This window comes from Scardinius erythrophthalmus, assembly GCF_964197995.2.
Source record: "Scardinius erythrophthalmus genome assembly, chromosome: 6".
Taxonomy (NCBI): Eukaryota; Metazoa; Chordata; class Actinopteri; order Cypriniformes; family Leuciscidae; genus Scardinius; species Scardinius erythrophthalmus.
This window is the reverse complement of record NC_138226.1, coordinates 9,476,808-9,501,876: the sequence shown is the minus strand read 5'-3', so window position 1 is coordinate 9,501,876 and position 25,069 is coordinate 9,476,808. Positions and strand designations below refer to the sequence as shown.

The 25,069-nt window shown below is 35.9% G+C and overlaps 1 protein-coding gene across 5 annotated transcripts in view; it reads right to left on the bottom strand.

The window, feature by feature from the left end:
* Positions 1-25,069, bottom strand: part of glsb (glutaminase b) — a 60,632-nt gene that overhangs the window by 17,445 nt on the left and 18,118 nt on the right. For 3 of the 5 annotated variants that reach the window (XM_081368629.1, XM_081368631.1, XM_081368632.1), the window contains exons 2-12: positions 21,702-21,798; positions 21,248-21,369; positions 18,506-18,635; positions 18,328-18,407; positions 11,767-11,930; positions 11,577-11,635; positions 5,945-5,977; positions 5,799-5,857; positions 5,064-5,130; positions 2,793-2,843; positions 1,641-1,817 (exon numbers count right to left, since the gene is read on the bottom strand). In XM_081368629.1, coding sequence (XP_081224755.1) covers positions 1,641-1,817; positions 2,793-2,843; positions 5,064-5,130; positions 5,799-5,857; positions 5,945-5,977; positions 11,577-11,635; positions 11,767-11,930; positions 18,328-18,407; positions 18,506-18,635; positions 21,248-21,369; positions 21,702-21,798 — 1,039 coding nt within the window. The remainder of the gene's footprint in view (positions 1-1,640; positions 1,818-2,792; positions 2,844-5,063; positions 5,131-5,798; positions 5,858-5,944; positions 5,978-11,576; positions 11,636-11,766; positions 11,931-18,327; positions 18,408-18,505; positions 18,636-21,247; positions 21,370-21,701; positions 21,799-25,069) is intronic. The other 2 variants (XM_081368633.1, XM_081368630.1) reach the window with 1 other exon arrangement.

The window sequence follows — 25,069 nt, the reverse complement described above, 5'->3', positions numbered from 1 at the left end:
CCCCAGTCTGGCTTGAACACGCTGATTTCAGTGAAGCACCTCCTTCCGAAATACGAATTGTTCTGTGATTGGTTAGCTGGCCCAGTGTGTTATAATTGGCAGCGCTTAGCGTGTGTTCAGGAAATGTCCCACCCCTCCATAACTGCGAGTTCTTCTCTAGTGTAAATATTAAGGATGGCGTAAATTTTAAACCAAGCCGAGCCCGATTCAGACCCTGACAATGTTAACAAACAAGTGGATCGTCCAGAACGGATTTCATGCACAGACTTTGCAAGCACGGATTTCACAGGATGTTTCAGAGTGGTATGTTTTTTGTAATTTTCTCATACATCATATACCCCTTTTCCACCAACAAGAACCGGGTGCTGGTTCAGAGCCAGAGCCAAAGCCAAAGCTGGTTCAGAGTTGGTTCGACTGACGAGCTTACTAAGAACCGGTTTGCCTTTCCACCGGCTAGAGAGCCACAACAGAGCCAGATCTTACGTCACTGTATACGTCTCATGTTGCCCAGCAACCGCTAGTGCGGTAGCGCCAAACACAAACAAGCCAGGCTTGTTCGAGATGCATCGGCTTCTCGCAGATCGATCGCCGCATGACATCAAAGCACTGCGATAGCGATCTAAAAGCACAAGGAGTCATATGCTCTCCAAACACTCCCGCAGCTCCGATCGGTCCTCGCCGCTCCGATGCATCTCGAACAAGCCATCAACAATAACGGACGTTGCAATACTATGGATGCTCATGGGTTTGCAAAAATACATTGGAATCCAACGCGTTCGTGCAGCTCGCCGTAACTTACATAGACGGATATTATAATCGAGCTGCTATTAGCTCGACTAGCTGCTATTTAAAAATGGCGGTCACAAGTTTCTATTCGTCTTGTTGGTCACGGTAACCCCGCCCCCAGCCCCTGACGCAAGCGGTTCTTACTTGGCTCCGTTCTAGACCCTGCAATAATTTGGTGCTACTTAAGAACCGGTTTTACTGGTTCGGAGCTGGTGCTTTGGAGGTGGAAAAACAAAGAACCGATTTGAAACTAGGCTCTGGCTCCGAACCAGCACCAGCTCTGCCTTGGTGGAAAAGGGGTAATAGATAGCCCACTAGGGGCCTCAGCAAACTTCTAGCGGGGCCTCAAGCTGACTTAAAATGTTTTAAAACAGAGATAAAACATTAATATAAGCTAGATATTTCTTATTTTAATCCACCCCCTCAAGAACTGTTTTTTTTTTTTTTTTTTTTTTTTTTATAAAATTGTAATGTCTAGTCCAATAAAAGTCATAATAAAATATAACACCATGGGCATTTATATACATTTTATAAATATATTTTTTTTTGTTAATTCAAGCTCTAAAATATTTTATCAGGTAGAAATTTATTAAAATTCTATCCTTTTCCTTAATCCACATCCAGTATATCACAAACAAGTGGAATGTCATGGGGCCTTCGAATATTGTTGTGAACAAAGATAAAGGTAAGAATGACAAGGAAAATGTGAAATGTAGAGAAAAAGAGGTACAAATTATGTTGTGAAATAGTACCCCAAAATAACAGGAGGTGAGTTAGCACACGTATTGTGTGAACTATTGTTTTTTTAGTGGCTGTGTTTATGCATGTGTGAACCTGCATGCACAAAAACTTACATGGAAGGCAAACTGTCCAGAGAAGTCATACATGCCGCAGGAGTGCATGAGGCTGAGGGTGTTTCGCACGGCCTCGGGGCTCAGCACACGCTCGCCTGTGATTGGACAGAAGCCGCCGTTGGCCAGCGTGGCAGCCATGACGCTAGCACTCTCACAAGTTACCTCGATGGAGCACAGCTGCACATATAGACGCAATCACAAATAAACACACATGAATAAGAAATATGATTAGGCCAGGATGCCTTTCAATAGGTTTCATTTGGCAGCTTTTTAAATGGATTTAATTGGTGACAAAAACCTAAGAATGAGACCATTTGTGTGTTTGTGTGTGTGATCAGGTGGGCTGATCCCATTACACACACCACATGATCTCAGAGGCACATGATACGAGTCAAGGGACAGGGTCACCAGACTGCATTCTGCCATGCTTGTGCCATGCCAAACTAAGCCTGAACTTTCAATTCTAGGGTTGGGCATCAACAGGGAGTCACTAATTTGATTCTTATTCACAAGCTCTTGCTTTGATTCATACTATTTTGACTAATCTGGGAAGACACTTCCGTTTAAAAGTTTGGGTCAGTAAGATATTTTCAATAAAATATGAACAATTTTATTCAGCAAGGAGAAATTAAATTAATCTACAGTGACAGTAAAGACATTTGTAATGTTACAAAAGATTTATTTCAAATAAATGCTGTTATGTTTCAGTTTCCACAAAAATATTGAAATACAGCACAACAGTTTTCAACATTGATACCAATAAGAAATGTTTCTTGAGCACCAAATCAGCATATCAAAATGATTTCTGAAGGATCATGTAACAGTGAAGACTGGAATAATGGCTTTGCCTTCACACGAATACGTTACATTTTAAAAATATATAAAAAAAAAGAAATACGTAATTTTAAATTGCAATAATATTTCACAATAATATAATTTTTTGTATAAAAAAAAAATGCAGTCTTGGTGAGAATAAGAGACTTCTTTCAAAAACATTAAAAAGATTACGACCACAAACTTTTGAATGGTAGTGTATTTCAGTTACAATGTCAACATTTTGGAATGCAATCCCAGAATGCTTTGCAACAAGTTCATAACTCTTATGATGCAATCTGACAGTGACACAGAAATGAAAGTCATCTCAGTACGCACCTGAAAGTAGAAGTCCAGAACAGCAGTCATATCTGTGCCATCTGGAAAGCACTGCATACAAGAGAACGAAAGGTTAAGGTCAAAATTTAGATCAAAACAACGAACCACTCCAGTAAGTAAGGGGCCGTTTACACAACATCGTTTTGACAATGGTGTCGTCTGTACACGAAAAATGCAATTTCTTTAGTACATAGTTGTCGTGTAAATGTACCCTAAATAGACAAATAAGTCACTGCATACAAACAGGCAGACAAAATGTGAAGGAGAGAAATAGAGGGATTGCTGGGTGCAATAAATCAAGGGTGATAAAGACACTTAATAAAATATGCAGGGTTTTTCCTACATTGAAAATTTTTTGGCGGCCGCCAAAACGATTTTTTGTCCCGCCAAAGCCTTATTTGATCTGTAATTGGGTTTTGTGAGTGAAGCAGGCTACTGACGGAGAGAACGATCACAGCGCCCCACCCCCGCGCGCGCACTCTCCGTCTTCTTTGCTCTCTCCCTCGCATCAAAATCAACTGATCCTAAAGGTCGGAAGACCGAATCCATGTTTCACGTGGTGTATTCGGAGAATATTTTTGCTGAATTAGCACTGGGTGTGAATTGCAGTCAAAAAAAAGTTGCCTTATCTTCTCTTACAACTTGTGACAAGCATTCTGCACATGCAGCTGACATAACTTTAAATAAACGCAAAAAATCTATCCAGTTTGAAGTGGTTTAGGGTTTTTGATCGTGGATGATTATAATGTCTCCACGATCTGCTTTTAAAGAAATATCGTAGAATCGTGCATTATATCTGTTCTGGCGCCTCTGTCCCTGTATTTTTTTTTACAGTCTATGGTCCCAACATACTGAACAACGCGACGTATATTCACATAAAATGTTAACGCAGCGGAACGGAACGGGACACTGCAGTTCATAATTTGCATGTGCTTTAATGCCTTGTCGGTTAAACATTTAGGCTAATTCGCGTGCTGATGCACTGTTACGTGTGAGTTCCTCAGCGCGTACATGTGAAGCTCACATGCACTAAAAGCCTGTCTACCAGCGCCTGGATACTTGACTAAGTTATCTTTCGAGTCTTATTGTGCTTATACTGTTAAATACACACAAGGTTTACATAAACAAAGTCGGTTATGTCTAAAGTGAAAGCAAACTTGAGAAAATTGAGAGAAAATCTGCTTGTCAAATGCGTGTATAGTAGACGCGTCGCGCACAACTCTTAAAGAGACAGTAGTTATAGTAAACACGCTGCCGCTTGTCCTTAAAGGGATAGTTCACCCAAAAATAAAAATTATCTCATAGTTTACGCACTCTAATGTTATTCCAATCCTCTATTAATTTCCTTCTAATATTTTTCTAATATTAATATTTTGAAAAATGTGGCTATCCAAACAGTAGCTGGTCCCCATTGACTTCCATAGGAGAAAAATATACTATACTATACTATACTAAATATACTACCCTTTTTTTAATTTGTATATTAAGTTGTGTATGTGTAATGTGTATCTTTGATCTTAATTTTTAATAACAAAGAAAATAATGACAAATATTTTTATCTTCGCCCCTGTCTGCCTTTTTTTATTTTTTTATTTTGTTACCTAAGGCTTTGTTTTTAAAATATGGACATTAGTTTGGCTGTAATGCTAAGTCACAAAATAGTAAAACCAACATAAAAAGAATCGTGATAAAATTGTGAATCGTGATTTCCCTGAAAAAAATCATGATATGATATTTTTGCCATATCGCCCACCATCTTTCAAAACAATGAAAGCCAGTCGTGGAAAAATCACAGCTTTTTTTGCAAAGAGGGCAAGAAAGGATGACAGTGAGAGTGACAGGTAATATCTGTGTCTGATAATTGCAGTCTATATATAATTTGGAAGAGGTTTAAAATTGAATTATCAGCCACAGTCTGGAAGAAAATGGCCCCCAAAATAAATAAAATAAAAGAATGAACAACCAAATATTAACAACGAGGAACAAAAGAAACAAACGTCAAGGTATAGATATAAAATAAGTTGTAATCGCTTTCTTTTACTATCTAGCCTGACAGTGATCGTTTTTTCCTGAATAAATAGGTTAAGAAAAAAATCACAAACTGTTTCTTTGTATTTATTTTAAATTTAACATGTATTGTCAATATTGGGCTTGCGGATCATGTGGGTACTAGGGTACTCTTTGCTGTGTGTGGATGACCATGTCGGTCACCCACCACCGAAGACCAATTTTGACCCAGGAAAAACCCTGAATATGCCCCGAGAAACTAACCTTCTTTTCTTTCAGGTAGTAGCCAATAGCGAAATTCCTATCTCCTGACTCACGTTCCGACTGGAATCTAGATCAGGTGAACATTTAAGATAGATCATGTAAACATTCAAATGCCTCAATTGAACCAACCATGCAAATTATTAGGGCTGCACGATATTGATGAAAAATGCGATATAAGCGATAACTCATTAAATAATGCGATATTCGATACGATAATGCTTAAAGTGTGTAAAATAAACTTAAATTATCTTTAAAATATATTTAAAATTATATAACCTTCACATTCTTTCTGTGACGAAAACATCCCAACAACAAAAGCGAACAGCAGTGTTTTACTGTAGCATAAGGAGTGTTATTTTAACATCAGTGTAAACCACGGGGTTTAGGGTTTCAGGAAGGCCTACATTAGGTTTATTTAACAACAGAAACTGAATAATCAAATGTAAAAACAAAACACTGCTTAGTTTTCACTGTATGAATTAAATGTATACTGATAAAGCTACAAAAGTTATTCAGCCAAGAGCAGTGAGTGATTTTCTCTTTGTCTTTTGTTCATGACCCCAGTTATTGCAAGCTGTTGCGATATGCATATCGCGATATATACATTTGCGATATTTCTATATATTGTGCAGCCCTACAAATTATGCATTACATAAAAACATAAATTGAAAGTGGACTACTTATTTTAACTGTATGATCTATGATCACATCTACAGAATTTGCAGCTCAACATACGTGGCATTGCTGAAACCAACATATTCATTTCCTGCCATCTTCTTCAAGAAGTTCATGACCTGCAGAAGAGAAATCAGAATAGGTTAATCAAAGCCAAAAACAACTGCTGTGAAAAAATGATTGTAATCCTTTGCTAATTGACTCACATAATCAAACTTCTCAGCATTGCCTGCTCTTTGCTGAAAAACAGAGGGAAGAAATAAAAGACATGTACAAATATTTTGCCCTCATTGAGTGTTTATTATACTTCTATTCTAATAAATCACATTAAAATAGATAAAAATACATTTTAAAAATAGCATAATGGGGAAAAAATTAATCAGAAGAGTAACCAACTCATATTGATAATTTCATTCCTTAAATATTACCAGTACAACGCTAAAATCATCAGTTAGTAGTCTGTTGTTAAAAATCAATAAGAGGATAATAATCATTTCATGTTTACTACAGTAAAGTACTGTTATGCTCTACAAAGGAAGTGATGATGAACCGCTACAGAGCGAAGACTGGAGTTAAACATGTACATGAAGACCTGTAGGCCAAACAGAGAAGTGTGTCAAAAACCAGAGTGGATGTGAATCAGCAGGGTTGGTAACATCTTAAGATGATGTGTGAGGAGGATCTGTGCATTGTGTGTTGATGCGTTTCTGAGTGAGTGTGGATCAGTGTCCAATAACCTACAGCTTCCTGCCAGACTGAGTGTGGGTTTAGACACCCATCAAATGAATGCAAAGAGCTAAGAACCATTGAGCTTGATAACATTACTGCCATTAATGAACACTGCCTAATGTGGTTGTTTGACTGTCTGTTAGATTGCTGAACATCAGGGGTGTAAAGTACTCAAATAATTGCACTTAATCACTATATTTATATGGGCTAATTTGGCAAAATTGCATTCTTACTCAATTACATTTCTATATACACTACTGTTTAATAGTTTTGGGGTAAGATTTTTTTGTAGTTGTTGAAAGAAAGTAATAGTTTTACTCAGAAAGCATGCATTAAACTGATCAAAACCGACAGTAAAGACTTTTACATTGTTACGATTTTTTTCCCAATTATATGCTGTCTATTCATCAAAGAATTCCAAACAAAATGTATCGTTTCCACAAAAATATTAAGCAGAACAACAATTTCAATATTTATAATAAATAAGAAATGTTTCTTGAGCCCTAAATCAGCATATTAGAATGACTTCTGAAGGATCATGTAGTCTCAGCCTCAGATGGGACGTCCCGTCCACTGACCGTTGGCTGACCGTCTGATGCATATGGCACACAAACGGGGAAACACTGTAGGAGTTTCGAAGTCATCATCTGATTGGTTGAATTCTCAAGGTTTTCTGGGAGACGTGTGTGTCGAGCTCTTTAACGGTCTACCTGAAAACAAAGCCGTCGTGACGCCAAACCCCCACATGGAAGAAGAAAGCAGTCCTGTTTACAACTGTGACAATGAGCGCTTATCAGGATTATCAAGTAAATTCTTGTTTTTTCAAAAGTTTGTGAAGTTCAAGGTGCCATTGTTGCAGTAAACTTGCACAATGTTCTTGAATGTGTAATTTATTAGATGCATGCTGTTATCTGGTCTGTTATCGTAGAGACAGACTTACATTTTTACGCCCCAAAAATGTCACGGAACAGGTCCAGACCGTTGACACTGCAGTCTGGAGTAATGGCTACTGCCATCACAGGAATAAATTGCATTTTTGTATATAATTAACCTTAAGCACAATATTTTATACTTATTCAGTCAATTAAATCTATTTTAGTCTAAAATGTAATCAGAAGCCATGACACCTAAAGCAATTTAATTTGAAGATGAACCGTTGTAGATCTAAACTAAAGTCTATAATGCTGCTAATTTCAATGGTTTGCTAAAAGAATCGATCCCATTTATTTGTATAAAACTTTTTACAATATACATGTTTGAAAGCACCTTTATATGAAAAAATAAAAGAACACAAATATAAATAATAGAAAACAATTGTGTCATACAAAATCTTTTTGTACAAAGAAAACTTAATTATATGGGCTTCTTTTGTTTCTTTATTCTGTTTAATATTTAATTACAATTAAATGCGGAAACTTTTGTAATATTGTATAATACAAATTTTACTCAATTTAAAAAAGTCCCAGTTCCTATAATTTAATGCAAGCACACACCTTTTGTACTTTTTACACCCCTGCTGCACATTATATCTTACAAGAGGGAAAAAGCTGTATGAAAAAATGCTGAATGTACTGCACCCAGTGTACTCCAGAAACCCACAAAGGCCATCCATCATTATTTTTTATCAAGCCCTCAAGAAAAAAATTCAGAATAAAATAACGCATGGCCTCTGTGGGCTTCAGTAGCTTCCAGCACTAAAGATCATATTTGGTCCTGCACAGATGCTCTATTTTATGCAGTGGCCGTCTTATTAAGAAACACAATGACACTACTGATATTTTAGTATCCAGGCTTGTTCATGGGGAGGGAGGAAAAATGGAAAGGAAAAATTACCAACGTCATTGACCTGCAGCAGTGGTCAAAAAATCCCACAGATCCTACGTCTGCAAAATATGCAACAACATAAAACAGCACACAGAGCCTTCAACAGCATATCACACGCTTTTAGTACACGCTCTTGGCGGTGCTCAAGGACTCGGAAGGAAGGGGAGGAAATGATGTCATGCGTTACTTAGGTGCAAAGGAACCCGGCAGGCACGACTTACATTCAGCACTGACCTATCAGAACACATCAGAGGGGTGAAAGACATTTTGCGTCACACCACTATCATTCACAGGAGAACAATATGGGAAGAGCAATCACAATGGTTGAGTTTAGGTTTGATGGGAGATGTGAGGCTGAATTTCAGTTTACAGGATGCCGGACATTCATCACGCAGAGTGATGGTGCATCCTTTTAATGTGTGAATTGGTGCTGGGTTCAAATAAATTCTAGGGCTGTCAATTGAAATTTTAATCAAAATAATTACATGGTTTGCAACAAATTAATGAATAAAATTGCATATTACCCATATTTGCTGAGAAAAGCCCCCAAATGAAGATAAACAAAAGATTTTAAAGACGTTACAAAAGAAAACTTTAGAAGTCAATGTATTGTTTGTTTTATTTCCATTTTGCAGTCGAAATAGGCTTGTTTTGTCCATTTACAGCATTTTTCCACGTAAAAGCAGCACTAGACACTAAGTAGATTATTTTTGTAAGATTTACTGGACTAAATTAACCAGTTAAACTGACAGCCCTCATAAATGCATACAAATTTGACTAATTTCTCTTATGCAAACCTGTCGAAGCAGAGAATGACAATAGCTCCTGTCTACCCAGCTTGGAAAAGCCTTCTGGAAATGTGTGTGTGCATTTGTATGTGCGTTTTGTTTTGAAATGATAACTTTGCATAAAACACAGACATGCATTCTGTATACAAGGGCTCAACTGTGAGCATATTGTAGAGTGTCAACTCAAGGCAATATAGACATTACATTACAAAACCACTATTAACCCAGCTGGAGTGTTTTTCTTGTCTTGTGTGTTTGCACATGGACCAAAACACATAAAAAACCAAGGTATATCAGCCGTGACACACAAACACAACCAAAAGGTGCAAACAACTACAAGAAATACCAGCCAGGCTTCATAATCCCACTACTCTAAATATGTAATATGATGCATTTTAAGGATGGGCGATATATCCGATATTCACAATATACTTGCAATGATTTTCATGGTGATATAAAAATCAAGCGACACTGTGAATATCATATCGATTTTAAAGTAAAGTTTCATGAAATGTTTTAAAAGTGTCTTAAAATTTAGCATAACATTTAACAGCTTTAACATACCTATGTAACCTTCCTAGTTAGTACCCGGAAGTACCCGGAAGTAAACGGAAGTACCCATTTTTTGGCGTGTTCGCGCTGCAGGAAATAGGAACGATTTTAGTTCTACGAACTCCTTTTGGAGGAACTAATTTAGCTCATACTTCAGAGTAGGGTCTAAACCAGCACTATAGGAACTACCAGTGGTGTTAGTATACGTTGATTGGGCGAACGCACACAAAATACCAGTACCCGCCATTTTTAAAAAAGCTGTGTAAACACACAGATTATAGCCTGTATGTTTACTCCAAAAACTAACTCTACGAACATGGAAAACAGTGATAGATTGGCCTCTTAACCTTTACACTAAGGAGAAAACAAGCGTGGCTTACATAACATCAGATTTCTTACTGGTGGTGCAAATGAAACCAGGAAAATGTTCCTGGGGAACAATTAGTTCTCGGGGAACCACCCTGGTTGCTAGTTCCTAGAACTACCCAGAAGCCCCTTGTTAATCTTTACATAAACCTATTAAAAAATTCGGCTGCGCATTTAATATAACAAGGTTCAACACTAAGGATTATGGTTGGGTATTGTTTTTTTTTTATACCAGTGCCAAATCGATACTTTTAAAATGGTACCGGTGTCTAAACGGTGCCTGAACCGATTCTTAAAAAAAAAAAAAAGAGAGAGCCTCAAAACAATGTTGAATGACATTAAAGAATGTCTTTTTATTAAAAAAAAAATTAAACAAAAAAATCTTAAAATTGTATATATTAAAAATTTTAAGTAAATATATAAATATAAGTAGTCTAAACACAAAACACAAAAAATTTACATAACAGACTCACAATAAAACCTAAGCTTCTTGTTACATACCGGTTACTTGGGTGCCCGGTTTCGGTACCCAACCCTACTAAGGATTTTTTTCCACTGGCTCAGTCGGGCTGGTTGATTTTTTCACTTGCCAAGTCACAAAAAAAGACATTGTTTTCATTGCTTTTGACCTACAGTATGTATGTAAACAGTGCTTTTTTGTAGGTCTAACAGTCATATTCAGAAAGGAAATATAGCTACAGAAATTAAATAAAGTAATTAAATGTAAAATAACACTGCACAGTCTTATTGAGCTTGAATGGTTTAAATGTATTTGAATGGTTCATATAACGATCAATATTTGTAATGCTTCAAATAAAATAAATAAATAAATAAATAAATAGCAAAATGAATGCGTTAATTTTGACAGCCCTAATAGAAAATATTAAATGTAGTTATTTTTTTCTTGAAAGAACTACAAAAAAAAAAAAAATCCCACAGCTTTTTTTTATTTCAGAAAAAAAAACAATTTAACAAAATATATACTAAATTAGAAAAAAAAATTTGTGTGCAAGTTTTATGTAAATCACTCTTGGGGCCTTTTTCTCAAACATTCAAAAAATGCCTAATTTATATAAAACTAAACTTAGAAATACAATATATTTATAAGGTTATATATTTTTTAGTTATATCGCCCAGCCCAAGTGACAAGAGAGGGTGTAGAAAATGTGGAGAATAGAAAGTCTGGATGAATTTTACTTTAAATTCATTGCAAACAGACTTCTAACAATAATGGTCCTGAAAACAGGATGATCTCCACTTATTGTAGTTGAAATGAAAGTGGAGGCCTTGAGTAAGTGTACTGTGTACAGCACCTAAAATACACACTGATGATCAGTTGGTCTTAGTCTAGGCAGCATTGCTCACAATTAATTATTCATACAGTCTATAAAATACAACTACAACTAAAACCTCTAAATATCATTACTGCACATGTAACCTTTATAAACAACATTTGGTCAATACCAAATAGTCTGTTCTGGCTAAATCAAATTAGGTAAATGTGAGTACAGTTAGGAGAAGTAGTCAAAAACAATTACAAACATGAAAATGAAATAAAAAACAAGTGGAAGATGCTTACCTTAATGAGAGAGGTACACACGATTGCACCAGCATTCACCATTGGGTTATGGGGTTTCTCTGTGGGAAAATAACATTTCTTATGTTCCTTAGGGTTACATGTTTAAAATGTAAGACACATGCAGACACTGTTCCCTGATTATAGAAGCAAGCAGTCATGTGTAAGCTAAGCTGATGGTTATAATTCTTACCGTCCTCATCCAGGAAGAGCTTGTTGAAGCGTAAGCCACTGGGTTCTTTCCCAATGAACCGGTGCACATATTCAGTGCCGTGGTCGTGCACGGCAATAGCGTACTTGAGCGGCTTCACGCACGACTGCAGGCAAAATGGCACTTTAGTGTCACCCACTGTGTGTCTGTGTAAAGGAGTAAACAGAGATCAGAACCAGAGATATCATCCTATGGTCCACATAAGCAAACAAACAAAAGAATAAAAGGAAGCTGAACCTAAAGGCCACACTGTGATTCTAACATGATATGAAGATGTTCTGACAAAAACGCAGATCTTTTCGCTCTCTAAATACTCTCTAAAAACTTTTTTTATTATTTATTATTCTAAAATAGTTAGAGGTGTCAATCAGGGTTTTTCCAGGGTCAAAAATCCACACACAAAGTACCCTACGCATGTGAACTGCAAGCCCGGTACTGACAATAATACCCCTCAAAAATGCAAACTTATCCTATTTATTCATGAAATAAAAAATAATCACTGTCAGGACAGATCATAAAACAAAGTGCTTAGAATTATTTTATATTTAAAAATCTGTAAATGTATGTGTAAAAAGTCCCTGAGTGACTGATTTGAAAAGTTACAGTAGAAATAAAATGAACAAAAAAAAAGTGGCAGGTGTATTATTTAGCATTTACAATCCAAGGCTTAATGCACAGATCATTTGACATACAGTATCAGATTGTTTTGTTCTGTCCATTGCGATGGTCATCACCGTCAATCGGATTCAATCACGCATTTAAATACGATTGTCAAACCAGAAACTTTGCAATGTGTAGTAATCACTGAAGCTGTCAATAATGCGAGGTGCACAAAGCTGCACTCTTGCGAAAACTCCTGTTATAATCAATGAAGCTGTCTATGCTATGCAATGAATATCTTATTGACATCGTGTTTATAGTTTGTATAAGGAAAACTTATATACGAAAGAACATAAATATTGTATAATGAAAGGATTCGCGAGCATGCAGAACTCCTGACGAGACAAACTCAGCTGATTCTTACAATCTGATTGGCCACTGCGTTAACACACTCAACAGATATTTGTCAGATGTTTGTGATTGGCTACAAAGCTCAACGCTGCAAAAACACATTCATTGAGTGCTTACAAAAAACACTCAAGGAAGCACTGATACTGCAGAACAGCAGATATGGTCGCATTCAAAAATCAGATAAATCTTTGGCGGGACAAAGATTCATTTTTGGCATCTGCCATAGCATGTTTAATGCAGGAAAAACTAGGGGTGGGGGAAAAAATCGATTCTTAGATGAATCGCGATTCGGGACGTGGACGATTCTGAATCGATTCACAAATGTCAAAAATCGATTTTCTAAAAAAAAAAAAAAAATTCTAATAACGTAACATTGACGGAACGCAAAAGGCGGAACTCTGACGCCGCCTTCACACTGGCAGTTGAAATCAGCTCCGATACGGCAGCGAAACGACCGGAAGTCATTCATTTCCTATGGAGATTCGCAGACCGCATGCGAATGGGTCCGAACCAGGTGCGAACGAGTGCGGTGCGAAAAAAATCGTGTCCGTTGGCCATCCGGATGCGTTCAAAAAATTGAACTCTTGCGAAAGGCTACGGACGGTTTCTATCCGAAAATCCCAACGGAAGTTAGCGTTGCTATGGTACTGATAAACAAACCTGGATTCTTAACTTTTAATAAAATAAATAATGATTTTATAACGATTAGTAGTCATGTCATTTTTTTATTTTCATGATGTTTTAACGTTATTAGGGCAGTTAATACAATTAAATAATTCAATATTTAAATATACTCGCTTCTGAGCACTGATCTATATAATGACATATATATATATATATATATATATATATATATATATATATATATATATATAATGTCATTCTATATAGATCAGTGCTTCCGACGCTTTTCACCGTTGTGTACGACGTCCGCCGGGTGCGTATTGCGTATTACGGAGCTGATTTCAACTGCCAGTGTGAAGGCGGCGTGAAGCGGACGTGCACGTGCGCGGACAGTCTGTGGCGTGCACATAACAGAGACGCGCACATAACGGACGCATGATATGAAGGACTAAAAATGACAGAACGAAAAATAAATAAATAAATAAATAAAAGTAGAAATAAATAAATAAATGCAGAAATAATAGTAAAAATAAATACATTTTGGTAATATAAATGGCTATTTCTGTATTTTTACATGTATTTATTTATTTATTTATTTATGCATTTCTATATGTATTTATTTATGTATTTATACATTTATTTATATATTTATGTATTTATATATTTATTTATTTCTATATTTATATATGTATTTATTTATACATTTATTTATTCCTACATTTATTTATTTCTGTATTTCCACATTTCTACATTTATTTATTTCTGTATTTCCACATTTCTACATTTATTTATTTCTCTATTTCCACATTTCTACATTTCGTTAGCCTCATAGCATAATTGCCTAAGTCATATTTCAATGTCTTTGGAAAACCAGAAGAAACAAAAAATGACTTAGGCAATTGTGCTATGAGGCTAACGATTTATTTTTCCCTGCGCATGTATGCTAATTGACCAATGGCTAACCACGCCCCCTCCACTCACTCAGTCAACATTCGGTAACAGGCGCTTTGGCAGCTGTCAGTAGGAGACATTTCACAGGAGGCAATTGATGATTCTTTGGAGACAGAAAGATTATATATCATCTCGATGTCACCAAAAGGGCCTTAAATATGCATCGGAGGGTTATATTAATAATTTTATTGTTGAGAAGGTCGATAAGCTTCAGCTCCAGAACAAAGATTTACAGTTCACAGTGTGAACGTTATAGTTTGGTGCTATTTCGCTTCAAATGCTCGCTTTATACGCGCGTTCTATTCGCTTTGGATTCAAAATGTTCAAGCGTCGAACTAGACGCGGATACGCGCGAATTTGACGCCCTATTCGCGTTTGGTGGGAGCGCAGAATAATGGACAGGCTGCGATGTCAAGATTGCATTGCTGGAATGTGTGTGTGTGTGTGTGTGTGTGTGTGTGTGTGTGTGTGTGTGTCAGAGAGCGGGCGCCGGGGCGCGATCGAACAGTGGAAACATAAAAACATACTCAATTTTGTTCATACAGGACATAATTAAAACTGCAAAGTGTTTAGCCTACTTATATTTGTGTAAAACACAACATTGTGCTTTTGTCAAACTGTAAACTCTTGTCAAACTGTAACCTACAACTGTCACCCAACCAAAATCACACACACACACGCTGTTTTAAAGCCAAAATGACAAGAAAAAAAACATAAAAACGAATGAAACCTGATAACCGCAATGCATTGCAATGGACGAGGAAGCAGAGAACGTCCAAGTGTATTGGGTTAGCTATGCATACTGTGATTGGCTCATCGCGTTTGGGGGCGTGGTTAGCCATTGGTCAATTAGCATACATGCGCAGGGAAAAATAAATGTAGAAATGTGGAAATACAGAAATAAATAAATGTAGAAATGTGGAAATACAGAAATAAATAAATGTAGAAATGTGGAAATACAGAAATAAATAAATGTAGGAATAAATAAATGTATAAATAAATACATATATAGATATATAAATAAATAAATATATAAATACATAAATATATAAATAAATGTATAAATACATAAATAAATACATATAGAAATGCATAAATAAATAAATAAATACATGTAAAAATACAGAAATAGCCATTTATATTACCAAAATGTATTTATTTTTACTATTATTTCTGCATTTATTTATTTATTTCTACTTTTATTTATTTATTTATTTTTCGTTCTGTCATTTTTAGTCCTTCATACATGATGGCTGAGCGCCAAATGTGCAATGCCAGTCACAAAAAGTTACATTTTGACTGTAAGTTACTCTCTGCAGATGTTCATTCACTTTCTTTGTATAAGCTGTTTTTGATTGTGGTATACAGCAAACATTTCAAGTCATAACTCTTTATTATTTAGTTGTGTACTATAAGTCAAGAGCGACTTTGTATGTTACTAATTATTCAGAATATGCATAAGTCCACGAGCATTATACGTTATGATAGCTTCTGGTACATAATTCTATATTTTTGAACGAAAACTGTTTGTGAATTTGCTACAGCAAAATGTTTTTTTTGTATGAAGGATTATATTGCTCATTGGAAATAACAAGAGGATGTTGGTTAGAAGTCTATTATTAAATGCTACTATGCTAGAGATTCAGAATATGCTGAAGTTTGTATTAATTTACTACAAGTATGCTGCTAGTACAAGCACACATTTATTTTCCTGTTGGTTCTCAGCAATGTTGGGACATATGCTGGCAAATGTAACCTTACAGTTGACTTGCCAAATCACTTCCATTTGTTTTATTAATAAAATTAATATAGGAAGTATTGGAAGTAAGTTCGTTATGGGTCATCATAAATACTTTGCTTTAAAAGTACCAAGTAAAAACATTTTTTCAATGTTTTTGATAAAAGGCACTTCCCTGAGAATTGAACTTAATAAATGTGAAAAAGACACTTTAATGTCTGTCAATATGTTTGTCATTCTGTATAGCAAAGCAGATGAGAGTAGATCATGATCAGAAACCTGATTAGAAATCATTATGAATAAAATCGAATTGTTTTGAATCAAAAATCTTTTTGAATCGAAAATCGATTTTGAATCGAATCGTGGCCTCAAGAATCGGAATCGAATCGAATCGTGAGATGGTAAAAGATTCCCACCCCTAGGAAAAACCCTGTCAATATGCAGTGATCATGTTATCTGTCTTGTTTTGTTTTTTGGGGTTGTTGTGAGATTCAAATTGTGAATTTCAGAGTATGAACTATTGTTGTATGTAGTTTTATATTTATTTCATTTAGTAAAACTTTTGTGTAAAGATTAGAAAAGAACAAAGTGAAGTCATTCCATCAATTTCTGTCAATAGGTCAAGGCTCTGGCAGTGTTGTTGACTAAAAGAGCTGGTTACTGTGTAACAGGTGAATGGCCATAGCAATCACTACAGAGCTATGCAGGCGCCGCATGTATCTTTACAACAAATTCTATAGCATGGGGTAAAACATATATCTATGTCCTTATCATCAGAGATCAAAGGATGTATCGTGACACACAGGTCTAAATATTGAGGGAATCATTAATTACTGTGAGTTTATAGTCCTGTTATCAATGATTCTCACATAAGAGGCTTAACATTTAGCATGTTTTTTCTCCACTGGATGACTAGTCCAGGAGTATATTGGAGCATTTATTGAATGATAAGATTAGCAGCCACTTTATCTGACGGTTTTGTGACCAATATATATGAAGTATTTCCGGTACTTGTCATAATGTACATAGTGAATGGAGAGTGATAGCGCAGTTCAAGTGGTTTGGTTAATAAATACCCAAAATGATTATCAAAGCTTGTTGAAATATGAAAATTGTAATGGTACAACTGCAGTTCAAAGATTTTTTAGAGACAAATGCAGTGAAACCATTCATTGATCTCAGTAGATGATGCTAAAATAAGTAGATGAACCTAAAATAATCTAAATCTCATGCTAAAATAATAGGGCTGTAACGATACACCAAACCCACGATTCGGTTCGTATCACGATTTTTGACCCACGATTCGGTTCGTATCACGATTTTTTTTTTTGTGAAAAAATCACGAATGATTTTTATTAAAACAATATTTTTTATTAAATAACATTTGTAAAACCTTTATAAACTGAACACCAAAGAACAAGATTAACTATGCAAATTATTAACAATATAAATAGCCATATATAAAATAAATAAATAGCTAAAGCTATAACACTTCTGTTTTCTTTGTAACAAAATACTGTTGAAAAACAAACAGAACTAAACTCCATTGTGGTGATGATTCGAGCATGTTGAAAATTCTCCTTCAATCAAGTTCTCTTACATTTACAAAGTAGTAGGCTAAATTAAATGGCTACTGTTTCACACTGAGGTAACTGAGGCTTACTGCCTGTGCTGCAAACCACCAATCAAACCTTACAAATTGAGGTAAATTGTGTTTTTTCTTGCTTTTCCCCAGTCTTAAAGTGAAAAACTTAGTATTTAATTAAATACATTTATAGTGAGATTACTACATTTTATTTAATTAATCGCATTTATTGTCAATCTGTGTTCATTTTGACCACGAACCATGCGCTGTCACTTTAATTCAGCGCGTGCAGCACAAAAGAAATACTCGTTGCGGAAACGATCGCTGCACTGCTGTATACGCACGGCAACTGGAACGGATCGACGGACGGCAACCGCGTGCAGTCTGAAAGCTCTGACCGGTTAACATGGGTAGGCTACGGAAAAAATATGCACCGCATACGCACTGCAAACGGAGTATGTGTGAAACGGCCGTTACTCTGAGAGTTGGAAGGGGTGTGTCGCGATTTTGCCTTCTCACACCGCGAAACAGGATCGTGGATCCGAGTGTCGCGATTTCGATTTCATATCGCGTATCGTTACAGCCCTATAAAATAAGTAGTTCATGTCAGTAGATGAAGGTGTAGGATTCATACCTTTGTCCATCTACTGTGCAAAGGGAAACGGCCCACAGATCCGGGCTGAATTTGGCAAGTTGGGGAATGTAGTCAGCAACCTGTGATCAAAAGAAAGAAGTGAGCAGAAACAAAGGCTGTATCAAGTAGAAAAAAAACATTTTAGTTGAAGTTATTATTTCCATTTATCTCATCTTACCAGGCCCCCGGAAAGATTACGGCCTTTCTCATAAAGTGTATCGATGTGGGAGGCGAAAGTCTGGAAATCAGGGATGACAAACTTTTTCCGGAAGGCCTGGGTTAGGAGAACAATGTTGCTCTGGACACACCTGAAGAAACAAGAGTAGACAGAGCTGAAGAATGCATACCAACTAGTGGCTTGCTCAGCATTTATGGGGGAAACAAAAGTATGTATTTTTGTCTGTGTAATTTTTTCCTCCCGAGTAATTATACACCAAGATTAATTTGTTACTTAAATTAGACATAACTATTAACTCAACTATATGACCAATCTGCATAAACTGGCTACTTTATGCCATCAAAGTTGTGCATTTTAGGGAGACAAATGATAAAAGTGAACACTTTTGTATGAATTACAGCGCTCAAGAATCAATGCAACACACATTAAAAAAACTCTTTCTTGAAGCAATCGTTTACACTCCCTCCTCAGGAAGCTAAATGTTTATTTCCAATTTGATCAAAAGGTAGAGGAGAAAAACGCTGAATCTGTTCCAATGCATATTTCTCGCTGAAAGATGAAAGATTTATTGTAAAATGTCAAAACATCTATGGCGTGAGAGAGGAAGCCATGGCTGGTTTCACAGAGCTGGGTGATTCACTTCCACTGCAGCAGAGGAAAGTACAGCGTTCACAGGCATCATAAACTCAAACGTCCTCTAAGATTGTGTCTGAAATATTGGTCCAGTTGCTTCACCAAGGTCCCTGAACAGACAGACAAGCTCAAAATAGCTGTGCACTGTGCTGCTGCTCAGATTTATGTGGTTGTGGATGTTCAAAAGATAATCTATTACTTGTATCTGTAGGGCAGGAGAAGCTAGAGAGCAACCAATTTTTTTTTAAATAGCATACTAGCATCCTACTATTTCTGCAGTATGTATACTGTGCACCATATATACAATCTGTTCATAGAAAACCTGGATATCCAACCACTTTTGCTGAACAGTTTTTCTTGATTAATTACTTAATCAAATAAAGATTTTTGTTTTTTACAGAATATTTGATTTCAAAATGTGAAATCATCTGGGGTTTTTTTTCCTTCAAGATCATAATTGGACACCACACACTAAATTAAACATGTAATATGATAAGTATTTGTGGCAAAAATGCAGCACATTACTGTTTGAATTTAATGTTTATTGTTGCATTCATGATTAATTTACTAATTTATGTAAAAAAATAGCAGCTGTATGCAGTAACTGAGCCTTATATATTGTATAATGCCTGCTATTTTTCACTAAAGATGGACCCACTCATTAAGTACTTGTTTTTTTTTTATTTCGTTGGCTTTTCTTCGTCCCAGTGGTCTAGGGCTTCACATTAACACATATCGGAATAAATACATGAATTTGGTTTAATAACCACAGCTAAGTCAAGTTAGAGCGTTTTATCTTTCTTTTGTTTCCTTTTTAACATTTCCTACTGCACACGTCAGTCAAATTTTTAGATCTTTTTTTTTATCTATCTCTATATATCGTCTCTCTCTCTCTGTCTATTTATTGCCTTGATCGCCATGCAAGGTCACTCACTGCCATAATCTATCAAGCCTCTACAAGCTGACACCACTGCATCTATCTTTTCAGTCTGTAATGAAGCTGTCAGTGGCAGACAGATCGACCGGGGCGGTAAAAGCTGAAAAACAGACATCTATCAGGCTGGTTATGGAGGGAGCTGTTTATGGATCATGCCAGAAGAGTGACACAAAGCTAGAGGGAGCAGATTGTCAGGGATCGCTTGTGTTGCCAAAAGACAGCGATTACTAACTATCAATAAGATGCCCATCAACCACAACTTTATGCAAAGTGTAATATATGCAATCAATCACCTATATGTATTATCTAAATGTGTGGGGAGTGGGGACTGTTATAAAATCCTGATGTATTTGTCAGCAGACAGGTCCCACACAGAGTCATCAGTTTCAAGCAGAATCCTGTTAAACAAAACCTTGTAAGGAGAAAGCACTTTTTTTCTCTCTCTCTTTTCACCTGCAGCGCATTATTTTGGCTGAGAAATGATATTTCTCACCTTGAATTACCAGGGAAACTGTATTTGGGCTAAATATATTTGGGCTAATGATAGGTGCAATTATGCGATCATACTAATAGTTCTGCAGTACATAATACGTAGTATATACACTGTATGCAATGTGCTTGACTTCTTAACAATCTGAAGAATTGGTTTGATGATCAACCAGATTCACCAGGAAAAATTCATGCTGGTCCACCAACATTTTTCCTATATCCACCAGCTAGATCAACACTGAACCAGCAAAACCAGCCTGAACCTGCACCAACATTCATCCTGGTCAAAGCCATTTTTAATTAGGGTATGATGAAAGATGATATTTCACAAATTCAAACATCTGAATCAGAATCAACCCAGCAAAATCAATTACATTTTAAAATACATTAAAACAGAAAACAGTTCTTTTAAACTGTAATAATATTTTAGAATACTGTTATTTATTTTTTACTGTATTTTTGATCAAAAAAATGCAGCCTTGGTGAGCATAAGAGATGTCTATCAACAACACTTTAAGAAAAAATCTTACTGACCCCAAATGTTTGAACAGTAGTGTACACACAATCAGAGCTGCTCAATGCTATTTTTTTTAATTTATTTTCCTAATCATTCCAGGCCTGCAAAATTTCCAGCTTTTTCCATGACCGTGGCGTGCAGCACATTAAAAACAGTGTCAACTTACTTTTTGAACAGATGTCGGTCCAGCATTACGCCATCTGCCGTGGATTTGAGGGTGACTTTCAACATGTCCATACATTCTTTCAGCCGCGGATCTCCCGTTCGAAGTCCAGTGGCCTTCAGTGCCTGAATGCACACATAATCAACAGCTCATTTTCAATGCCATTATTTATTAATATCATCAATCAAAACACTCTTATCAGTGGGTTTTACATACTTTGGTTAGATAAAATAGCCTTGGTGTAATAAAATATGGCTCTGTGCCCCATTTAGAGGCTCTGATAACAGCAACAACACATCAGTAACTGTACACACTGACCCCATCAGTCCTCCCTTCGGTCATACTATTGCAAGGAACAGTTGACCTACTAGCAGGAGATGTAAACAAAACATGCTACAGCCGATAATATCTATCCCTGTGCATTTAAACGTGCGTAAAGAGGAGTGCTGTCACTCACGGTAATGAATTTGTGAGCTGGGATCCTCTCCTGGCCTTCGGCAATACTGTAAAACAGCAGGTCCTCCAAGCTGGGCAGAATGCCAGCCTTCCTTCTCCTGGGACAAGAGAGAAAAGAGCATTGGCACTGAGTGATCTGACTTTAGAAAATGACCTTTACCATGACAGAAACTGCAGTCACAGGATATGACATATTATGTCAGCCTGGAGTGTATTTGAACACTATAATATTTGGTTAATTGGGGTTAATTTCAGAGAAAAACCTATTGCAGAGAAACAGAGCCATGCAACAAAGTTTAACAGAAAAAGGAATCAGTCAGTGAAGAGTTAAAAAGCCAATGATATTTCTTGAAATAATTCCTTGGGACGGGACATTTACATATATTTTTGAAATAGCCAATTTAATATGTAATAAATAAATATAATAGTTTATTATTATTAGTTAATTATCAATAAAATGTCTATTTTGTGTTTCCATGGAAATATGACAACACGTATATTCTAACTGTGCTGATATCTACAAAGATCATGTTACAGGTCTTCTGCAATGCAAACACACATGAGCATTGTGCAACGCAGGAGTGCAGAGTCAGACTCACTTTTGCCAAGTTCTATTAAGAGCCGGCCTAACTTAGAGCCGTTAAGAGTCGTTGCATTATCACATTTAGATGGCTTTGAGTCTAATGGAGCTCTGCGTAAGCTTCTGTGGCACTGAGCCACAACAGAGTCTGGCCAGGACTGTATTTCCTACCAAAACATCCCCTCACGGAGCACTTTCCCACTACACCACACACTAATAACATTTCCTGAACTACAACTCTGTCCTTTCCCAAACTTCACTTCTATTAGCTCTATTCATTTTATGTTTCATTGACAAACGGTGGTTTTGATCACTAGGGTTCATTTGTGAGGATTAAGAAACAGAGAAAGGAAAGTTGTTGAGAAAGGATTGATACTGTTGTAGACTAGAGGTGAAAGATTGGAAGTGACGATTCAAATCATACTTACACACAAACAAACAGCAGGCAGAGCAATGGGAGAGAGAAAAACATGCAGAATGAATGAGAAACATACGACAAACAGATCAATGAATTATGACAAACTTAAAATACTGAGAAAATATAATCAAGAGCCTTTCATGATGTATAATGTACTAAATTCAGTTGCTTTTGCTTCTTTTGAAAACAAATCGTATAAATACTGTTTAGAAGTTGGGGTCTGTACGGTGGTTTTCAAGAAATTAATACTTTTATTAAAGAATGCATTAATCAATCAAAAGTGACAGTAAATACATTTATGTTGTTAAATTGTACATTTTAAAATATATTAAAATAGAAAATTACTTTAAGTTGTAATAATATTTCACAATATTACTGTATTTACTGTATTTTTAATCAAATAAATGTCATCTTGGTGAGCATAAGAGACTTCTTTCAAAAACATTTGAAAAGCAATTTTACTGACCCCAAATGGGTCTATTTCTGTCTTTGGCCTGCCTTATAATTGAACATTATTAGGAATGTTTCAGGTTAAAAAACAAAAAAACAAAGGCTGTTGATAAATTTGCCGTAACCGATTACTACAGAGAATCATTTCTACTCAAACCTCATTTTATATGGGGCCACATATATATAAATTGATACAATCAAGCACTTACAATGAATAATTCAGTAAAAGCAGTTAATTATAGCTATAAAACTATAAAGCTATAAATCGTGTTTTCTTAGGGCTAAGTGTTTGAACTTCTGGTTATGCTTTAATGATGTATGTTCCTTTCATGTTGACAGCACACAGACAGTTATGACAACTATTTTTCAGATAGGCTATGTTTCATGCCAAAATACAGGGTTAATCGGTTTTACATTGTCATGAAATTGAAATGAAAACAAAGTGATATAAACTTACACAGATACTATCACATCAGTCTTTAGTATTTTAATAGTATTTTATTATTTTTAAAAGTATTTTAATGTTTACTGCCTGCCTGGCCCCGCAAAATGATGGATTAGCTGACACTATTTTCTGTGGAAATCAACATTTTGCCAAAAAAATACATATGGAACATTACAATAAGAAAAAAGAGAATTTTATAAATGATAATGCAGAAAAATAAACAAAAAAAATAAATAAAAAATTACACACAGGTATATCTGATGCAACCCACAAACAGTTATTATGCAAAAACATATTTTTTTTTTTAGTTTTTCCAATTAAATTGATATTATATTATGCAGGATGCAGACAAAGAACTGATGAACTTTGATTTAATTTGAGTGAGGTCACTTGAAGTACAAACTGAGTTATGTGATTCAAAATCAATTGTGTGATGATCAGAATTGCGGTATCAGCTTGCAGCTGAAACAGTCGGTTTGTAGTTCTGTCTAATGAAAAACAAAAGATCGAAAAAAGGGAAATGGATGAATCATCGACACTGGACCTTTGGGATCTACTTAGCACTAAAAGTCTATGAATTATAAGCAGCACATATGTCTGATTCCGGCCCACTCTCCTCTCCTTTTGTCGGTTGTCTCTCCGTCTCTGCAGTGTGTGACCCTAAACGGGATTCCAGGGATTCTCAGAGCGCCTGATGGCTCATCGCCCTCCAGCAGACTTAATAAAACAAACATTACGCGCCTATTTACACACCACTGACAGCTCAGAGAAGACAAACCCAGCACGTAACCAAAAACCACAGACTGTGCAGAGACAGTCACTCGACAGCAGGGAACTTGGAAGGGAATTTGAAAGCAGCGCAAATATTCAAATCAATAATCAATATTTTCATGTCCATAAATTCATTAAATCAAAATGAAAGTAATTCATTACTAAATTATGATATTTATGATCTTTTTCAAATAGTAATAAGGATGTGGGCGGTAAATCAGTAACCGACAACAATTTGTTTGACCAATGCAATCGGTTCAAAATATTTATTTAACAACAAACAACTAATGACAGCTAAATTGATGGTTTAATCATTTACGGTAATTTACATTTGTACATGAGTGGGGCACTATAACCATCAACTCAATCTGTTAACTCTTTCCCCGCCAGCGTTTTTTCAAAAAGTTGCCAGCATTTTTGATTACTTTCACAAAAATGTCATGGCCCCCAGAATATTTTGTTGTATGAATATCTGAACATACAATATATCAAAAGAAAGAACAGAGCATATGCTTTAAAAACAAGCAAAATTATTCTATCTTCATGCATTCTTTTTTTTTTATCAACACTTGAATGTGAGTAAGTTTCATAAAAAAAGCAACATTTTAAACAAAAAGCTGAGAAAATCTAATTTTTGTCAAAGACTACGTCTGGGCGGGATTCAGAACGTTGATCAAAACAGATTTAGTAGATCGAGTCCATCAA